This window comes from Cololabis saira, chromosome 18 (assembly GCF_033807715.1).
Source record: "Cololabis saira isolate AMF1-May2022 chromosome 18, fColSai1.1, whole genome shotgun sequence".
In the NCBI taxonomy this organism is placed as follows: domain Eukaryota; kingdom Metazoa; phylum Chordata; class Actinopteri; order Beloniformes; family Belonidae; genus Cololabis; species Cololabis saira.
Window position 1 is genome coordinate 29,836,854 of NC_084604.1, and position 19,392 is coordinate 29,856,245.

Sequence of the window (19,392 nt, forward strand, 5' to 3'; positions counted from 1 at the left end):
ATGTCCAGAGGTTCGCACAGAGCTCTGCATTGTGTTCAACTTTTTCTTTCTTTCTTTCTTTTGCTCTCTACTCTAGAAAGAGGTGGCAGCAAAAACGTTGCAGATGTTGGCATGCGTGTCATTTCCTGTGTTTACATGCTGGAAGTGATTCCGTCAGCTCAGTCGAGGTGAGGAGGAAAAATAACAGACATTTTGGGAACGTATTTTGAACAATAAACTGTAAGTGTGTGGTGAGAACGAAAGGCAGAGAAAGGCCATTAGTTGTTCAGATGGCTGAGATTAGATTTGTCTGGAGCGGAAAAGCCCAAGATAGAAAAGAATATTTGGCACAAACATGGGCCACATATGCACAGTTTTTTTCATATTTTCTTTTTTCCTTTCTTTTTTGAGTTAGCAGCATTATTCAAGACCAAATGTTGACCCAGGGTGAGTGTGAAGACTCATTCCAGAGTTAAAGTAAACCTTTGGTCTATTATTTGATCGTAAGGATGTAAACCTTCATTAGAGACACAAACGAGCTGAATTGAAGCAATTTGGAGTTAAAGCAGAATCTGTGTTTGCAGCAAAATGGCAGCTAATGTTAGAACAAGGACAAACAGAGCTACATCAAAATACATTTGTATTATAAACCTCTGATAAGTCTTTCCACTGACATCATAGTCAAGATAGGGTCCCTACTGAGGAAGTTTTACCTTTGTATGAATATAAAAGTCGTATAAAAAGGTGTAGCAATCTTTTTCATACAAGTCAACTGCTGATGTCTCACAAACTACTATCAATAGACAATAGTTCATTGCCTATGCAGGTATGAAAGTTTACATAGCTAACCATCTAATAATACTCCTAAAGTTGTTTTAACTCCAAAATATTCTTTTACATTTCATCCAAATGGAGATTTAATTTGGGGACTTCAGGCCACACGAGGCTATGTGACACTAGTCAGCGTATAACTGAACCACAAGTGCCATGGATAGCCCCTGCATGTCTACTATCCAAGAGGGGCAGCTGAACTCACAGAGATGCTCAGTAAATGTATTTTTGGTCACAGTCATCAGCTGGTTGTTACAGGTCTGTAAAAACATGACTTTAAATGGGACTGTGACATGTTTACGTGACCTTAGGCCTTATTAACTTTAGTTATAACACTATACTTCCGCCTGAATTGCACACACATACTCGTAACATTTACAAAATAGCTTATTGGGGTCCTTAAATACTACTTTGCACATTTATTTGATTTTGTATAAACTCGTGGAGCCCCAGAAAATGCTGAAGTTTCTCATCTCATCTCACAAAGACAAGTCGAGATCCTCGCAGAAGCCGCAAATCCGTTGCTGTGGTCAGCCTGCCGCTGTGTTTACATTCCACAAAGGATTGTAATGAAAACATACTAAAGAGGCATGGAGAAAAAGGGGAAGAAATTGAGGGAGTATGAGAGAAAAAGGAGAGAAAAAAACAAAGCCTTACATTGTTAAATGTTGTAATTCTTTTTTACAGGTCCGGGTGGGATTATGGGATTTGCAAAATGTGTTGACATTTTGAGTTGCGCTTATTGCTAGCAGCTGTGGATCTGAATCTGCAGCTAAATGATTAAAGTTGAAAAATGTATTTGTGTGGGGAGGAGACATGGAGAAAGAGGGGAAAAGTCAAAATTGGGAGATGCAGACGAAGATGATAAAAGAAGGAAATATTTATTTGGACAAAGTATTTAGATGCCACCTGGCATGCAAGTATCTATGATTTGATGACCATTCAGAATGTTTAAAGCCAAGGGGCAGTTTTAAACATAGTCACTGGAAAATTGGCAATAGGAGAAGGAAACATCCAGGCAAATGGCTTAGGGCTGCATTTAATGATTGTTCTCATTATTAACTAATTATTCGTTTTTTTCTTTTGGACTCCTTTCTCCTACTTGCGATGCCTCCATCATCATGCTGTGTTTGTGAGACATCCAATACCCACACACACAAGGTGGTAATTACAGGCTCTCTACTCCCACAACCTGCCCCCGTTAACATGTGGGTCAATAAGCCTCAGCGTTCTCAGGAGAACCTCTCACCCTCATTGTGTTCTGAAGTATTTGTGTTTTCAAGAATTTAAAACCAGATCAAGCCAACAGCAGAGGTACACTAGATTCATTTTTCCTGCCTCAGTAGATGTAACTCACATTTTTTAAACACACTCATGTTGTAAACACTTCTCGCAGATACTATGGCTATAAATGAATCTCTCCTGCTGTGTTTATAGGTTTCCATATCAAGTTCAGAACCAGAAGCTTGCTGCATATTTATATTTAACAGTAAATACCTCAGTTGTCTCATTTGTTACGACTAAATGAGACAGCGGGTTTATTTTCACTGTTCTTCCTGCAGAAAAGAATTCCTGCTGTTTGCCGTTTGGACATTTTTGTTACAGCTTAATTGACAAGTGCCTGTCATGAGATTCAAAGCTTTTGCACCTTTTTTTTCTGTTTCAGCCTAAACTAGGATTTACCTTTCTGCTGGATAATGAGTTTCTGAAATTTTCAGATTTAGTTCAATGGTTCGGTTTTGTGGATTTATTTACTTCAAAGACCAACTTTTAGTCATAATAGTGACACATGTTTTTGCTTTCCAGACACATGAACTGCCTTCCAGGGAGCTGAAACGGTTTGGCTCTATAGAACCATAAATCGAGTTCACCTGGAGAAATAACTCAGCCCAAGTGTAGCTTTAATGAGACTGCAGAGTCTGCCCGAGAGACTGCAGAGTCGGGTTTATGTCCTTCTCAACTTCTGTTCAGCATATGTGGCAGGGATTCCGTCCGAGTACAAACTGACCTAAATGAACACACCTAAAACTTGTGAGAATTACTAGACCAAAAAAGGCTTTCCAATGTTAGCTAATGCAAGAACACAATCCAGTGTTCTGTTTATTTGGCTTCAAGTGGTCAAATTCATCTGGCTTGGGGAAAAAATTATAATAATTTGTGTTAAAACTGTTAATAGACCATTTAGCCCCACTTAGTCACCCACTTAAAGTTGACTGCTTAAGCAGCCGTCTCTCTACTAGCAACAAAAAACATGTATTCATTTTTTGCATATTACTTTTAGACACACTTATTTTCTAGATGAAGAATTTTGGCTGCGTTTGTGTGTTTGTCTGTTTGCTCAACAAGTTCCGGAAAGCATCATGCAGAGGGATAAAAACGGATCAGCATGATTAGTTTTCTGTGAGCTTCAGATTAATAAATTGTGCCAGAACAGGCAGATGAGCATGCACATTATGCTTAGCTACCCTACTCTTCATTGAACCCCCATCCTACTCCCCTGCTCTCCATCACCATGGATACAGTGATGCAGGTTACCGTGGCAGCCAAGTCAACTCCACACTTACACAAAGGTGCACGTGGACGTGTTTTACCGCCGACAAAGACTTACGCATGTAGTGACGTCTAAGAGTTCAATTCTGTAAGCTATTTCTGGAGGAGACGGGGGTGCAAGAGTAGCTACTGTCATTTTCTCCATATAGCTCGATCCTTTTTATCATCTCTACATAGTTTTGAATATTATTATTAGTTATTCTCTTTTCATGAATAGATGATCACATAAGCTGCTACCTCTCTCTTTCCTTCTCTGTATCTTCTATGTGACTCAATCAACTTGAAATTAATGATTTGTGTATATGTACGAATGGTCAGAATCTTCCATGTCGCTGTCAATACTGAGATTTGGGTCTTTTCTCTTTCTATTCCTCTGGTGGGGTAAGAGCTCTGCAGGGTTGAGGTTATGCTACCACCTAGTGTTCATATTAGAAGCTGCCTGACAAATCTGGAATTGTGTGTATTTTTGTTCTTTGGATAATGAGATTTTCAAATGTGGGCTCCGGAGATTAATTTGTGAGATTCACCCAAAGTATATGAAGTCATAGCTGTTGCACATTTTCATTAATCAGCTGTTTTCATCATATGCACTGCGAGATGAATCAGTTCTTAACAATCTGGAGATGACGCTAAACCTGATGCTTTTTTCCTCCCTTTTAATTAAAAGAGACTAAGACAAAAAGAGGAAGTAACCTTCCAAAAAAAAAACAGGCCTCTGCAAATTTCTCAAACACAACTATCTTTTTTTATGGGTTATGTTTATAAGTGCTCATCCAAACTACAGCGAGTTTGCCTTTATCCCTTTTCGGATTTACTTCAACTTCTTAGTAGTAATCCCATTTCTTCTAATCCCACCCTCTTTACTTCCCTGCAACATGCTCTCACACACTCTGCGACACACATGTAGGCTACTTTCTCCGATTAAGACCAGCAACCATTCATGTTGTTGGACTACTGCTGTCGTTGCTGTGGATTCACTCTCATAAAACGCCATGGACCTTTCTCGCTCAAGTCTGCACCCAGTGATACCTGGGTAAGCTCACTAAAATACTACCATTAGATACCAGAATTGAGACAGACACCAAAGAAGGAAGACAAAGCTCTGCGATAAGAATCTGAGGGCAAAAATGTGTCAGCAGAAGCTGCTCGGTGCTCATAATCTAGAGAAACATTTTTCTTCATGAATTAGAGTTCATTTTAAGCTTTTGATGTTGATACAGGAAAGAAAACAGCAAAAATATCACATCTAGTCATTTTAGTAACATGTTGTATTAGTTAGTTTGATTGAAACTACCATACAAACTCATTATTCTTTAAACATTAGTTTGACTGGTGCACAAATTTTCTTCATCTGTCATTATTAAACATAAACACATAATGTGTAGAGGTAGGCCTTGCTTATGATGAAATGTCTTTGAAATAATCAATTTTGAACAAAAGGTTTTGAGAAAATGTCTTAACATTTTACACAGTTTGACGACTACATTTAGAGTCTTAAATCAGGTTTCCAGGTCAAATTTCTAAATCCGAGCACGTCTAGTCTGGAGATGACCACCTAACCTGAGTAAAACGTGTTTAGCAGTCTCTGTAGGTATTAGCATTAGCATAAGCTGAACTACTGTCCTAGTTTCACATGCACCAACACCTTTAGGGGCAACATGAACAAAGAAAAACCATCGACTCTTAAGTTACTGGAGAAAAACCAGAAAAAAATCAGAAATGAGCACTCAGCTTAGCCAAAGCATCCCATATGTGAGTGAGTACCATATCGACTGTAGAAAAATCTGGACAGCCCATCTGAGACATGTCGCATAGATTTTCTGAAGAGCGGTTTTGAAGCCTCTTTTTCCTTGTCCTGCATGGTGCCCAGCAAGCCAGCTGGAACATGCCCACCTTATGTCAACCAAAGTTAGTTGTGGCTACCAGCTCCTTCAGCTGAACCACCTCGGTGGAGCTTCAGGGGTTACATTTACTGTGGAATATCCCGTTTCACATGTTTAGATGGCGAAATTGGAAATGTCTGCTGTATTAATAAAGATGCCGGGTTAGCACAAACGGCTGATTGCTTTGCTCAGCTATGAAGCATGAAAATGAAGATGAAGAAGTGATAATGGCAAGCGATTGGCTAAACTGACTGCCAATTAAAGAGATCTAATCCATGAAAGAAATAAGTCATCTATTTTTTGTTTGTTTGTTTGTTTTTGAGGGGGGTTTAGGGGGTGAAAGGGGCGCCTCCCCCTCGCATGAGAAAAATTCCCTTCCTCTCTTTAATGTGAACTCTAGTTATGGAGACCAGGCTGTACAAGGCTATCTGTGTGTTTATTTCTGCTGTAAAGTTGGACATGTTAGTACGACGGAGTATTAGGGCCAAACTTAGACAAAAAAAAGGACATTACGAGAATAAAGTCATAATGTTGCGAGAATAAAGTCGTAATAGAATAAAGCCGTAATATTACAAGGATAAAATCGTAACATTACGAGAATAAAGTCGTAATTTATGAGAATAAAGTCGTAATATTACGAGGATAAAGTCATAACATTACGAGAATAAAGTCGTAATTTATGAGAATAAAGTCGGAATATTACGAGAATAAACTTGTAACATTACGAGAATAAAGTAATATGAGAATAAAGTCGTCATATTATGAGAATAAAGTCGTAATATTACGAGAATAAAGTCGTCATATTATGAGAATAAAGTCGTCATATTACGAGAATAAAGTCGTAATATTATGAGAATAAAGTCGTAATATTACGAGAATAAAGTTGTAATAGTATGAGAATAAAGTTGTAATAGTATGAGAATAAAGTCGTAATATTATGAGAATAAAGTCGTAATATTACGAGAATAAAGTCGTAATATTACGAGAATAAAGTCGTCATATTACGAGAATAAAGTCGCAATTTATGAGAATAAAGTCGTAATATTACAAGAATAAAGTGTTAATTTATGAGAACTCTAACAGGAAGAGTGTATTAAAATGTTGAATATTGAGCATCTTGGGAAGTTATATTTATATATTTATAATAAATTTAATATTACGATTTTATTCTCGTAATATTACGACTTTATTCTCATATTATTATGACTTTATTTTCGTAATTTCCTTCTTTTTTTTTCTTAGTTTGGCCCTAATACTCCGTCGTATGTTAGCATGAGAGTCAATGTAGATCAACAAAGCGCCAACCATCTCCCGCGTTAAGTCTCATGTGGAAGTAAGATTTGTTGCAGTTCCTCGACTGGCTGCAGGAGGCTGACAATAGCCAAAAAGTGAGAAACCTCCATTGACTCCCATGATAGTGCCCAACTTTACAGCAGAAATAAACATATTTATAGTTAAAAACCTGATTTGGTCTAAATAATTTTTCATATCCCTGACAGCGCTGAAGGGGGTTCATTTTTTTGTACCACATCAGGAGAGTTTATATAAAGCAATAAATGTAGTTCTAATATGGTTGATTGACAGTCGGCTCAGCCAATGGCAAGCCAGTGTCACTACTTCATTCGTAATCGTCATACCGGGCTTAGCAAAGCAATCAACAGTTCATACTAACCCCGCATTGGCTAAACTCACTAGTAATCATTGATTTTGTAATTGAATTAACATGTGAAACGAAATATTCTGCTGTAAATATCTGCCAGCGGCTGTGGAGATATTTCTGCGTATATCTCGTCGGCCTCAGTTTAGCATTCAGCCATATGTAGAATCCAGTACAGTTTAGTTTACTTGCCAATTTGCCAAGTTGCATTAAGTAATCATATGATTGTATTGTCATTTACAGTAAATTGATTATTAAATCAACATGAGCTCTGGATGGTGAGATTCATATTTTCTGACAGTTTAAATTCTAAAGTTTACTCATCAGCCAATGATCAATATTTTATACAGTCTATGGATAAATATGATCATTCTAACAACGAAACTGTTTTTTATACGTGTTGTGTCACGGCAGACATTTGACTTGTCCTAGCGGGAAATCACAAGTCAACCTAATGAGATTAACAATGACCCCCATTTCATTAAGTTGTGCCAGAAAGCCAGTGAGCCCTGGCAGTGGCTCACCTTGCTGGAATAGAGCTCATTATTAAAGTAATTAGCTACACCTGTGTTTGAAGAGCTGAAATGTCAGTTGTGAGGAAAAAGTCTTTTATCTCTCCTCCTGGAGAGTTGTGCAACTCATTTCCTGTAAAGGCTGCAGGCAGTCATCTATGAAAGGGGGCCTTACCAGGCATGGGGGGGGGTGTTTGACTGTCTGCTGCCAGGAGAATTTGTTTTCTGGGTCATGGAGGAGTGGGGAATTTCTATTAGTTGCTGCTAATAAAAACAGACTTATATCTGTCAGCTACAAGGTTTCATCAGCGTAGTCATTTTTCTCTCCTCAGGTCGTTCTGCAGAATTTGCTGATGTGCATGGTGTGCTTCTACTCTCTCTACTACCTTACAGTCAGTCTCTGCATTGGAGTGTTCAGGTACACTCAGGCACTCAAGTAATGACACATTTCAAACGAAGTCCCTTATGCAGGTTCAGTTAGAACTGGCAAAGCTGGATGGTTACACCTGATTGTTAATTGCTTGTGTCTTTAGAGTTTACGAGATCAACAGCTTGTTGGCTCCCTTTGACTACACAACACAACCATCATGGCAGAGTCCCAAATACTTGGGTGAGTTGCAGCGGTGGATTTTATCTAAGCACATTTGATTAAAGTACTAGTATTTGAGATATCAAAATGTATTACTTTTATGTTCTTTACTTTTGTGGTGCTTTACAGTAGCCAAGCCAGATATACACATTCACTTCACTTCATTCTCTGGTGATTTTGGTCTGGTACCTCTCCCACTCACAGTCATTTCCCCTGGTACAGCATGTACCAAACTAATCACAATGGAGCAGGGGAGGGCTTTATGGGATAACTCATCCAGGAACATTGAGGAGTCTCTATTGAAAATAACCAAGATGGCAACAGAATTGTCAGCCACACATTGGATCAACAAGTTTTGACTGCAAATTCAAAAAGTAATTTATTGGTTCCTACTCCACTGCATTTTTGGATGTATTTTGGTTGACAATGACTTCAATATGTTAAACTTATTCCGGTGAAGGGAAGCGTCTGTAAATAGAGTTATTATTAGAAATTAATAAAATGTTAATTTTGAATTCGTCCATAAAGGGTTTTTTTTTACGTGAATTAATCCCACAGGCTAGTCATACTTTTTTTATTTTTTTATTTAACATTTGCAAAAAGTACAATGATTACAAATCGTCACATTATGCAATTTCAAGTTGAATTATAACATATAAAGAGTATAACTCAAATAAAAAACAAAACAAAAAGCACAACACATTATAACCAACCAGGGGGGATGAAATTATAGAAAGTGTCAGCGCATTTAATCAGTCATAACTCGCAGAATACATATTTTGGTTGACACCACTTTGTTGGTTGTTCTGCCTACATCACATGCTTTCTTTCTCTTACTGGTGGAATCCCTATCCAATGTCATCCATTGGCAGTTTCTTCTGCATCTGTTGGTATTGCCACCAGTAAATCAAAGGCGAATCCTGATGAGTGTGTGTGTGTGTTTGTGTGTGTGAAATAAAAATGTTTCATTGGCCAACTGTAAATTGTAGCTTAAACTAATCCTTTAGTAACAATATGATGTATGATTTTAGGCTGTACACAACTAGGACGCTCTTTATTAGTCACAGTGAAATTAGTGGCCCACTGATGACATCTGTCTTCTAATTTTACATTATTTTACAGTGTTTAATAGCTATGTTGGGTGACTTTTTTCCCAAAGGAGATGCTGTTTTTGGAATGCCTGAAAGATCTTGTTTGATGTACGTGTTTTTCTTCTGACAGGCTTCTTTATCAAACATGCATGTTTACATCTTGTTTCTCAAGCGCTTTGTTTGGCATGTCTCAATCAAATACCAGTTGTCAAGCACATCATTATATTTGACCAATCAATTATTAAAGCCATGTGCTAAAACGTGGAGCGCCAGAAAAATCTCTTTTGAACACTAATTAGTCTTGTAGTCCTCTATGTAAAATGGTTTACATATCAATGGATAAATTATTATGTTGTCAATCAGCATGTGGCTTTTATCACAGGATGAAGAAACCTTTACAAAAGGATTTCTAGATTGAAAAGATATGAGATACTTCATTAAAGTTCATCTGATTGTTTTCAGTGTATTTGAATGGTGATTTTATTCACACAGTGGAACAAAATGTTTTAGTATGCGAAAAAATAGATATATTTCATATACCAAATATTAAAGAACATAGAATGTCAATAAAATATTGCACTAACTACTACAACTAACTTGAACTAAGTATTGTCAGCAAGTGATTTAAAATATCCCAGAATAATGTGGGTATTGAAAACAGTATGAAGTGTTGAAGAATTTAAGCAAAGAGTAGCTTTAACTTTAATTCATATTTCCTCCCATCTGCAGTTGGAGTCATATCCACAGAAGTGACTTATGTTTTGGGAGGGCTGCTGTTCGCCTGGATTGTGGAGGAGTGGGTTTGGGATTATGCCATAACTGTCACACTGCTGCACATTGCGATGACGGTGGCAGGTAAATACACACATGCATACACAAGTGGATCAATGGAGCGGAACAGCTGATAGGATCACTCACTTGGTTACATAACTGTTTATCGTGGCCTGTGTTGTCATTCTGACAATTAAACAGGCACTATTAAGTTGCTGAATACTTATATTACAATATATTGTTTTCATTTTTAACTGAAGCAATCTAATGGGTTCACATGTAAAAATCAATATTTTAATATGTTCTTGCAGTAATGTCAGACTTCCCTTCAGCTGAGCATTGGTGGATTGCTCTAGGTAAGATTCATACTTCCTTGTTCATCTTTCTATCTGTGACTCTATTTTGGTTTGCACAAGACAACACATGTCAATCTCTTTCTCCAGCTCTCTCTATGTCTGAGCTGGATACAGTTTCCTGTCTGTACACTAATGAGACTGGCATCCAACACACCTCCGGATTAAGATCCTAAGTAACTGATCCCCTTCTCTCATTTATTTAATCCGTCTCCGCAGGTTCAGGCTTGGTGATGATGATATTTGGAGGACAGCTTCTGGCCTACAAACTCTTCAGGAACAACTTTGTCTATCCAGATGAACTGCAGAACTTCTAATTAAACAAAAAAAAAAAAAATGGGGGCAAAAAGAAAAAAAATATATACAATTATATACTTGTGTGTAAAAAAAAAAATGTATTTCTTAACTTGATAGCTTGGTTCAATAGCTAATATGAGTCTTAAATTGTACAAATGTCCTTATTTTGTCTATTTTATTTTTTCTTTTCCTTTTTTTAACTCATTCTGTACAGGTTACTGTAAATGTTTTGTATTCATTCACGCTTAAGTCTATAAACTAACAATGATACAAATGGAAAGATTTTTAAGTAAATATAGTAGCACACTGACTATTTGTGGAGTGAAAAGGAACATTGATACTTTTTCTGTTAAATCAGTAAAACATGTAGAATGTGTTATGTGACAGATCTATATAAAGTGTGAAATCTTTGTATATGTTTGGAGATGAAATAAAACTATTTATTCGTGGTGTGCTTGCAACAATCACTCCGAATTTTTCTTAGTTTCACAATATTTCTTTTAATTTTCCTTTATTCTGAATTGCTTTAAATAAAAATCTAAACTTCTATCATAACGTATTGGGATAAATAGCAACCTATTCTGTGTTTAGGGTGCCTGTGGTAAGGCAATATAGCCTAAAGATGAAGAGTTTGCAATATGCTTCTTTGGTACCATACAATCAAGCAGGTTTGGATATTTTATGTAGGTCAAAAGAGTTTATTTTTGGTTCATAAAATCCCAAGGATGAGGTAATAGATCCAGAGCTGAAAAGAATAAACAAACATTGTAATCAGATTCAGTTTGGCTAATCAAACCATCATCTAAACACACTGACTGTTATCAGAATCAGAATCAGAATCAGGTTTATTTGTCCAGGTCAAGTCAGACAAGACATGGAATTTGATTCTGTTATTTTCGCTCACTCTACAGTAAATAAGGTAATGGTGTTACCATGGTGGTTATGATGTTGATTGAATTCAATTCAATTTTTCAGTTCAATTATATTTATATAGCATCTATTACAACAAACGTTGTTTCTAAGCGCTTTCCAGAGACCCAGAACATGACCCCGAGCAATTATTACATAAACAATTGAACATTGAATTATTAAATTTCTCCCAGTCGTATCAATTAATTTTATTTCAGATTTTAATTTGAAACTCTGAACATTACTATCACCAGTACTGGAGTTGAGGGCGGATGAAGGGGGATGGCATCCCCCCTGAAATAAAAATGGTCCAAATCATCCCCCCTGTAAAACTGCCATCCCCCCTTTTCATCCCTTATAGGTCATTTCATCAATGAATGTGGTTTTACTGCTATTTCAACATTTAGAGTCATCACCAGAAAAATAACACCAGAAAAATAACTTATTTGACAATTCTCACCTGTTTCAAGTAAATTTTCACTTGAAATAAGTAGGAAAATCTGCCAGTGGGACAAGATTTATCTTCTTATTACAAGCAAAAAAATCTTGTTCCACTGGCAGATTTTTCTACTTATTTTAAGTGAAAATCTACTTGAAACAGGTGAAAATTGTTGTTTTTTCCAGAGATGAGTCTTGTTTTAAGTGTAATGAGATTTTTTTTACTAAAATCAGACATTTTAACTAGAAATAAGACAAATATTCTTGTTAAGATTTTGAGTTTTTGCAGTGATCCATTTTACTTATCCTGTGAAGGACAGAGTCATATTGATAAGTTCAGAAAACTGTTTTTTATTGTTGTGTTTTGATGTATTTGATGTAAGCCCAGTGGATATTTAAAGCTTACAGAAGGCTGCATTTAACTGCTGCTATGTCATTCCTGCAGTATTTCTGCAGCTGTTTTGGTCAGTGCTATTATTTGTAATATATTATATTATTTGTAATCAGCACAAATTATCTGTCCCCATATGATAAAATCCACCATCCCCCCTGATTTCTTTTTACAACTCGAGTACTGACTATCACCATGATTAAAAGAGCCTCATTAGGAACGATGGAAACTTTAGTTATTAGTCTCTGACTTTCTTATCATCTCGCGATATGAAAAAGACAGAAAGTGAACAAAGCCTGGACAGAAAACCTGCGCCCGCGTTGATTGGTCGCTCGGTCGCTCGGCCGCTCGGCATAAAACTAATCGCAGGAACAAAGTTGGAGCCACATTTTAACGCAATTTATCTGCTACAACCGCAAAGCTAAAGTCTTCATATTTAGCAGTAAGATATTTCCCGTCGACTAAATGCACGCAAACGAGTTAACAGTGACGTTCCTGCGGAGCATAAACCAAGACGGGGTCGTGGTGCGGAACACGCTGGTAGGTGGCCATGTGGCTGCGAGGGGACTGGTCTATGAATGAACACGCTTCAAAGGAGCTGGAGAAATTACTTCAATGTGTTAAACTTATTCCGGGGAAGGGAAGCGTCTGTAAATAGAGTTTATGTTAATTTTGAATTCGTCCGCAAAGGTTTTTTTTTTACGTGAATTAATCCCACAGGCTAGCAGAGTTGGGTAGTAACGAGTTACATTTACTCCATTACATTTACTTGAGTAAGTTTTGGGAAATTTTGTACTTTTAGGAGTAGTTTTGAATAACTGTACTTTTTACTTTTACTTGAGTAGATTTGTGAAGAAGAAACTGTTCCTCTTCCTCCGCTACATTAGACTGAGTTGAGCTGTTACTTTTCTTTTATCCCTTTTATCCGCGTACTCGTCAATCTCATGACATCGCTGGGTGATTCTTTGGAAAAAATGTTTGTTTTTGCATGTTTTGTCACATTTACAGACTCAAACACACACAGAGTTTCTATGAGTTCATGGGCTTGTTCTAGTTCTGACTGGTTAAAAAAGAAAAGTACAAAGGCTTGAAATTTTGTGCTACTTGTGCTTAATTAATTTTTTTGTTCTGTTATTTTATTATTTATTAAAGTACTTGAATTTACTTTAAGCTTATTTTAAATTATTTTTTATTAATTTTAATTTATTTTATTATTTTATTAATTTAATTTACCTGAAGATGATTATTTTGTACTTATGTCTGTTTGAATGGTTGTGTTAAAAAAATAAATCAGACGTTACTCAACAGTTACTCAGTACTTGAGTAGTTTTTTCTCCAAGTACTTTTTTACTTTTACTCAAGTCATTATTTGGATGACTACTTTTTACTTTTACTTGAGTCATATTATTCTGAAGTAACAGTACTTTTACTTGAGTACAATTTTTGGCTCCTCTACCCACATCTGCAGGCTAGTCATACTTCTTTTTTTTTTTATTTAACATTTGCAAAAAGTACAATGATTACAAATCGTCACATTATGCAATTTCAAGTTGAATTATAACATATGAAGAGTATAACTCAAATAAAAAACAAAACATAAAGCAAAACACATTATAACCAGCCAGGGGGGAGGAAATTATAACAGAAAGCCAAAACATTTACATACATTTATGGTTTTGATTACTTTTGAATTAGTAGAAAACTTAATAGAGTCCAGATACTGATTGAGTTCACAATGAAAAGTAAAAAAATAGTTTTTTTTTTTGTGTGTGTAAGAATTTGGATTTGACTAGTCATACTTTGAATAACTCACTCAGTGGGGCCGCCATCTTGGAGCGGGCACCCGCTCCACTCAGTGTCATCTGTCTGGCTGGCGCAGTTAAGTGTCAGCGCATTTAATCAGTCATAACTCGCAGAATACAAAACTGATTTTCAGGGGGGGGGGGGGTTCTGCAAACGTCATTCATCTAGGCATGATACCGGACACATGATTCGGCGTATTTTAATATTCATAGTAGCATGGCTTACAGCTTAAGAAAACTCAAATATCATCTCAAAAAATTTGAATATTCTGGGAATCTTAAACTTAAACTGTAAGCCATAATCAGCAATATTAAAATAATAAAAGGCTTGCAATATTTCAGTTGATTTGTAATGAATCCAGAATGTATGACATTTTAGTTTTTTTAATTGCATTACAGAAAATAAAGAACCTTTATCACAATATTAAAATTTTCTGAGACAGTCCTGTATATCCCCACACACACACACACACACACACACACACACACACACACACACACACTATGGCATGCCGTTCAGGAAATGAATCTTTGAATATATGGAATGAAACGACAAGATTAATTGAAAGAAAGATTAATTTCCTTAACGGCATGCCATAACGTGTGTGTGTGTGTGTGTAACCATATTTACACATATGCTAAAAGCCCTGAAAGAGGACTGCAGAGCTTCTTTCTCATGCTCCCTTTCTGCAGGTCAAGAGAGGTGAGTTTGGCAATGTGGTGTAGCCTTATTTTTAGAAACACTGACACAACCAATGACAACAAGTTGGAAAAAAGGTTGTCGATGCCAAACTGTCTCCTCAATGTGTTCTCCAAGCTGGAAAACATCCTGTGTCACTGTGTCTTGTGATGGAATCCCTAGGCCACAGTTATTTTTCTGGGCCAGAAGGTGGTAGCTTTCATCAAATGAAGATGGTACAGCATCTCCCATGTTATACCAGCAGTATTTGCATTATTTCTACAATAGCATTCTTATGACAGTTGTAATCTAAGCCTGTATTCTGGAATGATTTATAAAGTCTCAATTGTCCTAATAGCCAGGTGAACACCGGCTATAAACATAGCTTAGCTTAATGTTCGCTGGCTACAATTTCGCTGGCGGACATAAATACAGTAAGATAATATTCTATTCACAAAATACAACCAATAATAATGTAGCATCTTACTTGTGAAAAGTAATCCCCCGATCCCTGGTCGCAATTGTTCGCCGATTTGTACAGGAATACGCGGCCCAGTGGTCTGGCATCTTCACTACTGTTCTGTCTCATGCCGTCGTAGGGCTGGGCAATTTATCGAGATTTTAATATATATCGATATATTTTCAAACGCGATATGGTACGAGACAATATCGTTTATATCGATTTAATTTTTTTTTTTTTTTTTTTTAATGATTTTGATATAGCTTATTTTGTGACAAATTGACTTGAATGTTTTATTTGAGATTTGCACAAATGTTTTGTTATTTGCACAACTATCAACCTCAGTGGAAAAGTCTACCTGTTACTGTCTACATTGTATTAATTGCACAGTGTATTTTAATTTAATTGTTATGCAGGAAAGGGATATTTGTTTTATTTTATTCAAGAAGCATTTTTATTCTATATATGCAGGCAGTTTATTTTTATTTCATTTGTTTTATACATTTTGATATTTCGCAGACCTCTGTTAATAAATGTACCTGTGTGACATTTGGCACGACATTGTATTAAAACTGACTGTTTTTTTAAGGATTTTCCTCGGAAAAAAATGAAGCTAACAGAGATGCTATGCTATAATGCTTTGGGGGAAACCCCAATTATGGCACAGAAAAAATATCAATATATATCGAGTATCGCCATTCAGCTAGGAAATATCGAGATCTGACTTTTGGTCCATATCGCCCAGCCCTATGCTGTCGTATGGGTAGGATGACCGGTCCAAGATGGCGGCCGTATTTTTTTGCGCCCCAGCGGTCGATGAGGCGTCTTTGTATATATGTCTATGACTACAACCATTTCAAAATCACCTTCTGCAAATACATACAAATTTTATCCAAAATGTAGATGATATGCAGTCGCTGAGATGTACAAAGATGGTTTGCTATGACTTGTGTAATTTATTATTCTTTTTGTCTGACACACTACAGCAGAAGCCAATTGGAGTCACATGACTGACTTTTGTTTCTGCTGTACCATGGGTGCTTTTACGATGGCACACTGCATAGTAAAACAGACTGGTATATAGCATAATGTGTAATGACGATGATTATTATTCTTTTTTACCAGACTCCTTTTCAGCAGATATGTCAAGGGATGGAAGATGTGTTGGGCGATGGAGGGATCCTGAAAGAGATCTTCCTGAAAGGAGAGGGTCCACCTGTGCCTCGAAATGCTTCAGTATTGCGTATCTATCAGAGCACTTTCCTAAAACCTTTTCTGGCATTTATAATTTTTTCAAATAGTGTTCAGTGAAGTTTTTTTTCCCCCTTTCACAGTCGAATACTCTGGTTATCTGGAATATGCTAACAAACCTTTTGTAACTACCGTAAACTTCAAACACCCCAAGATGTTGAAGTTGGGGAGAGGTAGGATCATTTTCTAAGAATGCACGTATAGCGTTACTCTTCTCTGTGACTGAAGATTTTTTTTTTTTTTTTTTTTAATTTCCCTCCAAACAGATGTGACAATGGCTGGACTGGAATTGGGTCTCTTGACCATGACGAAAGGCGAGCATTGTCGTTTTCTCTTCCAGCCCCAGTATGCCTACGGAGCCATGGGTTGTCCTCCGTCCATCCCAGCTGCTGCCTCGGTCCTGTTTGAGGTTCGGGTCCTCGACTTCCTTGACTCGGGACAAATGGATGCGTTTACTGCGATGAGTCTGGTAGGAAGGCTGTAGAGCTGAGAGCAATACGAAGTATCAGACTTGGTTTTCCCATTTGACAGTAAAGCCTGAATTATGGTTCTGTGTCAAACCAACGCAGAGCATACGCCGACGCCGTCGTGAACCCTTCGGACTTCTCCGTCACTCCATTTCGTCGCGGTGCAGTACCCCCCCTGACCGCTAATTTACGATCTTTCCCTGAATGGTTTATCCGACTTTTTCCGGTCACAGTGAATCAAAGAGTAAGGACAACTATTGTGCAAAAAAACAAAACAAAAAAAATCACACATACGCGAAGAAAAGAGCGCTGAAAGTTCACGACTGCTTCAAACCGGAAACCGGAAATGCGTTGCTACCAAGCGAGCCAATCACAGCCCTCTCCGTCTGCCTGTGGTCTGCGTCGCCTCGACACGTAGTTACAATTTTCGGGAGTTGCACGTCAGTGACGGCGTGTGGTCTGCTTGGACGCGTACCACACACCGTAGGCACGGCGTCGTTTTGACGCAGAACCATAACTCAAGCTTAAGAAATGCATGCTAGGGATGAAAAACAACATAAGTATGATTTGCACATCATCATCCTTTTGTTCATTTATGTGATTGAATAAAAAAACAAGGAAACCTGCTGTTCAGGAAAAGACATTCAAACATTTCTTTATTGTGATACACTTTTAATTGTCAAAATAAATTGGATCATACATTATCTGGTTTTCTTTATGCATTTGGCTACCCCCTGCCTGACTACTTCTTTCCAGGAGGAGCAGAGCACCGTTCCTCTGCCTGGATTCCTTGAAGTCATCACTACAATGCGCAGATTTGGAAACCGTTGCTTCGACCAGAAGAGATTTGACAATGCCAAAGATCACTACAAACAGGTACATCTTTACCATTCACTTCACAAACTAACAAGGCATAAGGCCTGTGTTCACATGTGCGGCAGGAATTAAAAAAGTATGTTTTGTGATGGGTTTTCTGCTTTTCAGGCAGTGAGGCTGCTGGGAAAAAGGAAAGCACAGAGCAGTGCAGAAAGATCAAGTATAAAGATGGCCCTGTTTCCTCTTTATCTGAACCTCTCTGTCACTGAGCTCCGCCTGGAAAGTCCGGCCAAAGCCTTGAAACATGGCCAAAAAGCTTTGGAGATGGACTCTTCCAACACAAAAGCTCTTTTCCGCTGTGGACAGGTCAGCTGTGGCCATTGTTTTGTAAGGTTTCAGATTTAAAAAAAAAGTGACACGTTATTAATTTGCTTTTGCATGAGTTTAAGAACAGGAATGACGAGTAGAGGAAGAATTTGATCTATTGGTTTAAATGCAGCTTTAGTTAACTGACCTCCACAGAGGTTCATAATGCCCTCTTATACACTTTACTATTATTCAGACTTGAATATTCTCATTTAGGCTTACCTGGAGCTGCTCGACTATGAAAACGCTCAGAAGTGCCTCACATATGCTCAACTATTGTGCCCGTTTGACAGGGACATCAACAACCTCCTGAGAAAAGTGGCAATGTAAGATGATTCAAAGTGTTTTGATTAGAATTTAATCCAGTTGTGTTTTTTTTCCCCCTATGGCCAACACATAGACGATAACCTGGAAAATACATTAGTCTAAAAGTAAAGCCAAGTTTTTTGTCAAGGACATGTTGATGTAAAGGCTATTCATACACGTCACTGTCATGTTCCAGATGCTACAAAGACAACTTGGACAAAGAGAAAAGCTTCTACTCCAAAATGTTCAGCAAGCTGAATGACTGAAATGTGAGTCACGTCTGATCTCGGTAAGAAAACCTGCCCATTAACTCTTGATCTCTCTTTCAGGGAAAGTAAACATTGTTATTAAAATAACATCAGGTGAGTTTCAGTCATGACTATATAAACTTACACAACTAATTACTGGTGTACAGGAGGATAACGTGTATTTTACTGTTGCAAGGAAAAGTTTGAATCCTTTGGAATTACCTGGCTGCAGGGCTTCAGTCGATTTACCTTTAAACTTTTCAAGCAAAACCAATATAAAATTGTCAAAGATGTTGCTTTTATCGGGTATGTCTTCAGCCTTTCAAAAATAGACATGCTTATAATCAAGTCTTTTTTTTTATTGCAAAGCATGACAAAATATACCCATGTAGCACACCAAACAAATGAGGAAAACCCTAAACTTAAATCCTATTAAAAACCATTTGCATTTAATCGAACAACAATTTCAATACCATGCTACTAAATCCACACCTCACAAGCAGAGAATGACATTGGTCACATAAAACCTGAACTACACGTGGCAACAGCAAAATGCTGGTGTTGCGTGTGATTTAAGCAGGGCTTTCCACAAGCGCCGGCTGCCGGCCATATAGCCGACTACACAATTAAGTCCAGCCGGCTTCTTTGCTTCCTTGCTTCTTTTGTTACCATAAAAACAGTTCGTCCTTACTTACTCAGGCTATCCACTGCAAAATTTCATCAGTTTAATCAGTTCGTATTAAAAA

The 19,392-nt window shown here is 37.4% G+C and overlaps 2 protein-coding genes across 2 annotated transcripts; both read left to right on the forward strand.

Moving 5' to 3' along the window:
• Positions 1-4,260: 4,260 nt before the first annotated feature.
• Positions 4,261-10,963, forward strand: tmem244 (transmembrane protein 244). The gene is made up of 6 exons (XM_061747116.1): positions 4,261-4,393; positions 7,745-7,830; positions 7,946-8,022; positions 9,822-9,947; positions 10,175-10,219; positions 10,436-10,963. Exons 1-6 carry the CDS (start codon positions 4,301-4,303, stop codon positions 10,531-10,533), a joined length of 525 nt encoding a protein of 174 aa, XP_061603100.1. The 5' UTR covers positions 4,261-4,300; the 3' UTR covers positions 10,534-10,963.
• A 1,753-nt stretch (positions 10,964-12,716) lies between these two features.
• Positions 12,717-18,664, forward strand: fkbp6 (FKBP prolyl isomerase 6). The gene is made up of 8 exons (XM_061746992.1): positions 12,717-12,791; positions 16,318-16,435; positions 16,527-16,616; positions 16,710-16,912; positions 17,667-17,786; positions 17,895-18,092; positions 18,309-18,418; positions 18,595-18,664. The coding sequence occupies exons 1-8, from the start codon at positions 12,717-12,719 to the stop codon at positions 18,662-18,664; spliced, it is 984 nt and encodes a 327-aa protein (XP_061602976.1).
• Positions 18,665-19,392: the final 728 nt, after the last annotated feature.

Excerpts from the sequence above, each read along its gene's own strand:
- tmem244 (XM_061747116.1), top strand. The coding sequence starts at position 4,301 with ATGTTGTTGGACTACTGCTGTCGTTGCTGTGGATTCACTCTCATAAAA. Across the intron at positions 7,831-7,945 it reads CTCTGCATTGGAGTGTTCAG|AGTTTACGAGATCAACAGCT; the intron begins GTACACTCAGGC and ends TTGTGTCTTTAG. Across the intron at positions 8,023-9,821 it reads GCAGAGTCCCAAATACTTGG|TTGGAGTCATATCCACAGAA; the intron begins GTGAGTTGCAGC and ends TCCCATCTGCAG.
- fkbp6 (XM_061746992.1), top strand. The coding sequence starts at position 12,717 with ATGCACGCAAACGAGTTAACAGTGACGTTCCTGCGGAGCATAAACCAA. Across the intron at positions 16,913-17,666 it reads CGTTTACTGCGATGAGTCTG|GAGGAGCAGAGCACCGTTCC; the intron begins GTAGGAAGGCTG and ends ACTTCTTTCCAG. Across the intron at positions 18,419-18,594 it reads CTCCTGAGAAAAGTGGCAAT|ATGCTACAAAGACAACTTGG; the intron begins GTAAGATGATTC and ends GTCATGTTCCAG.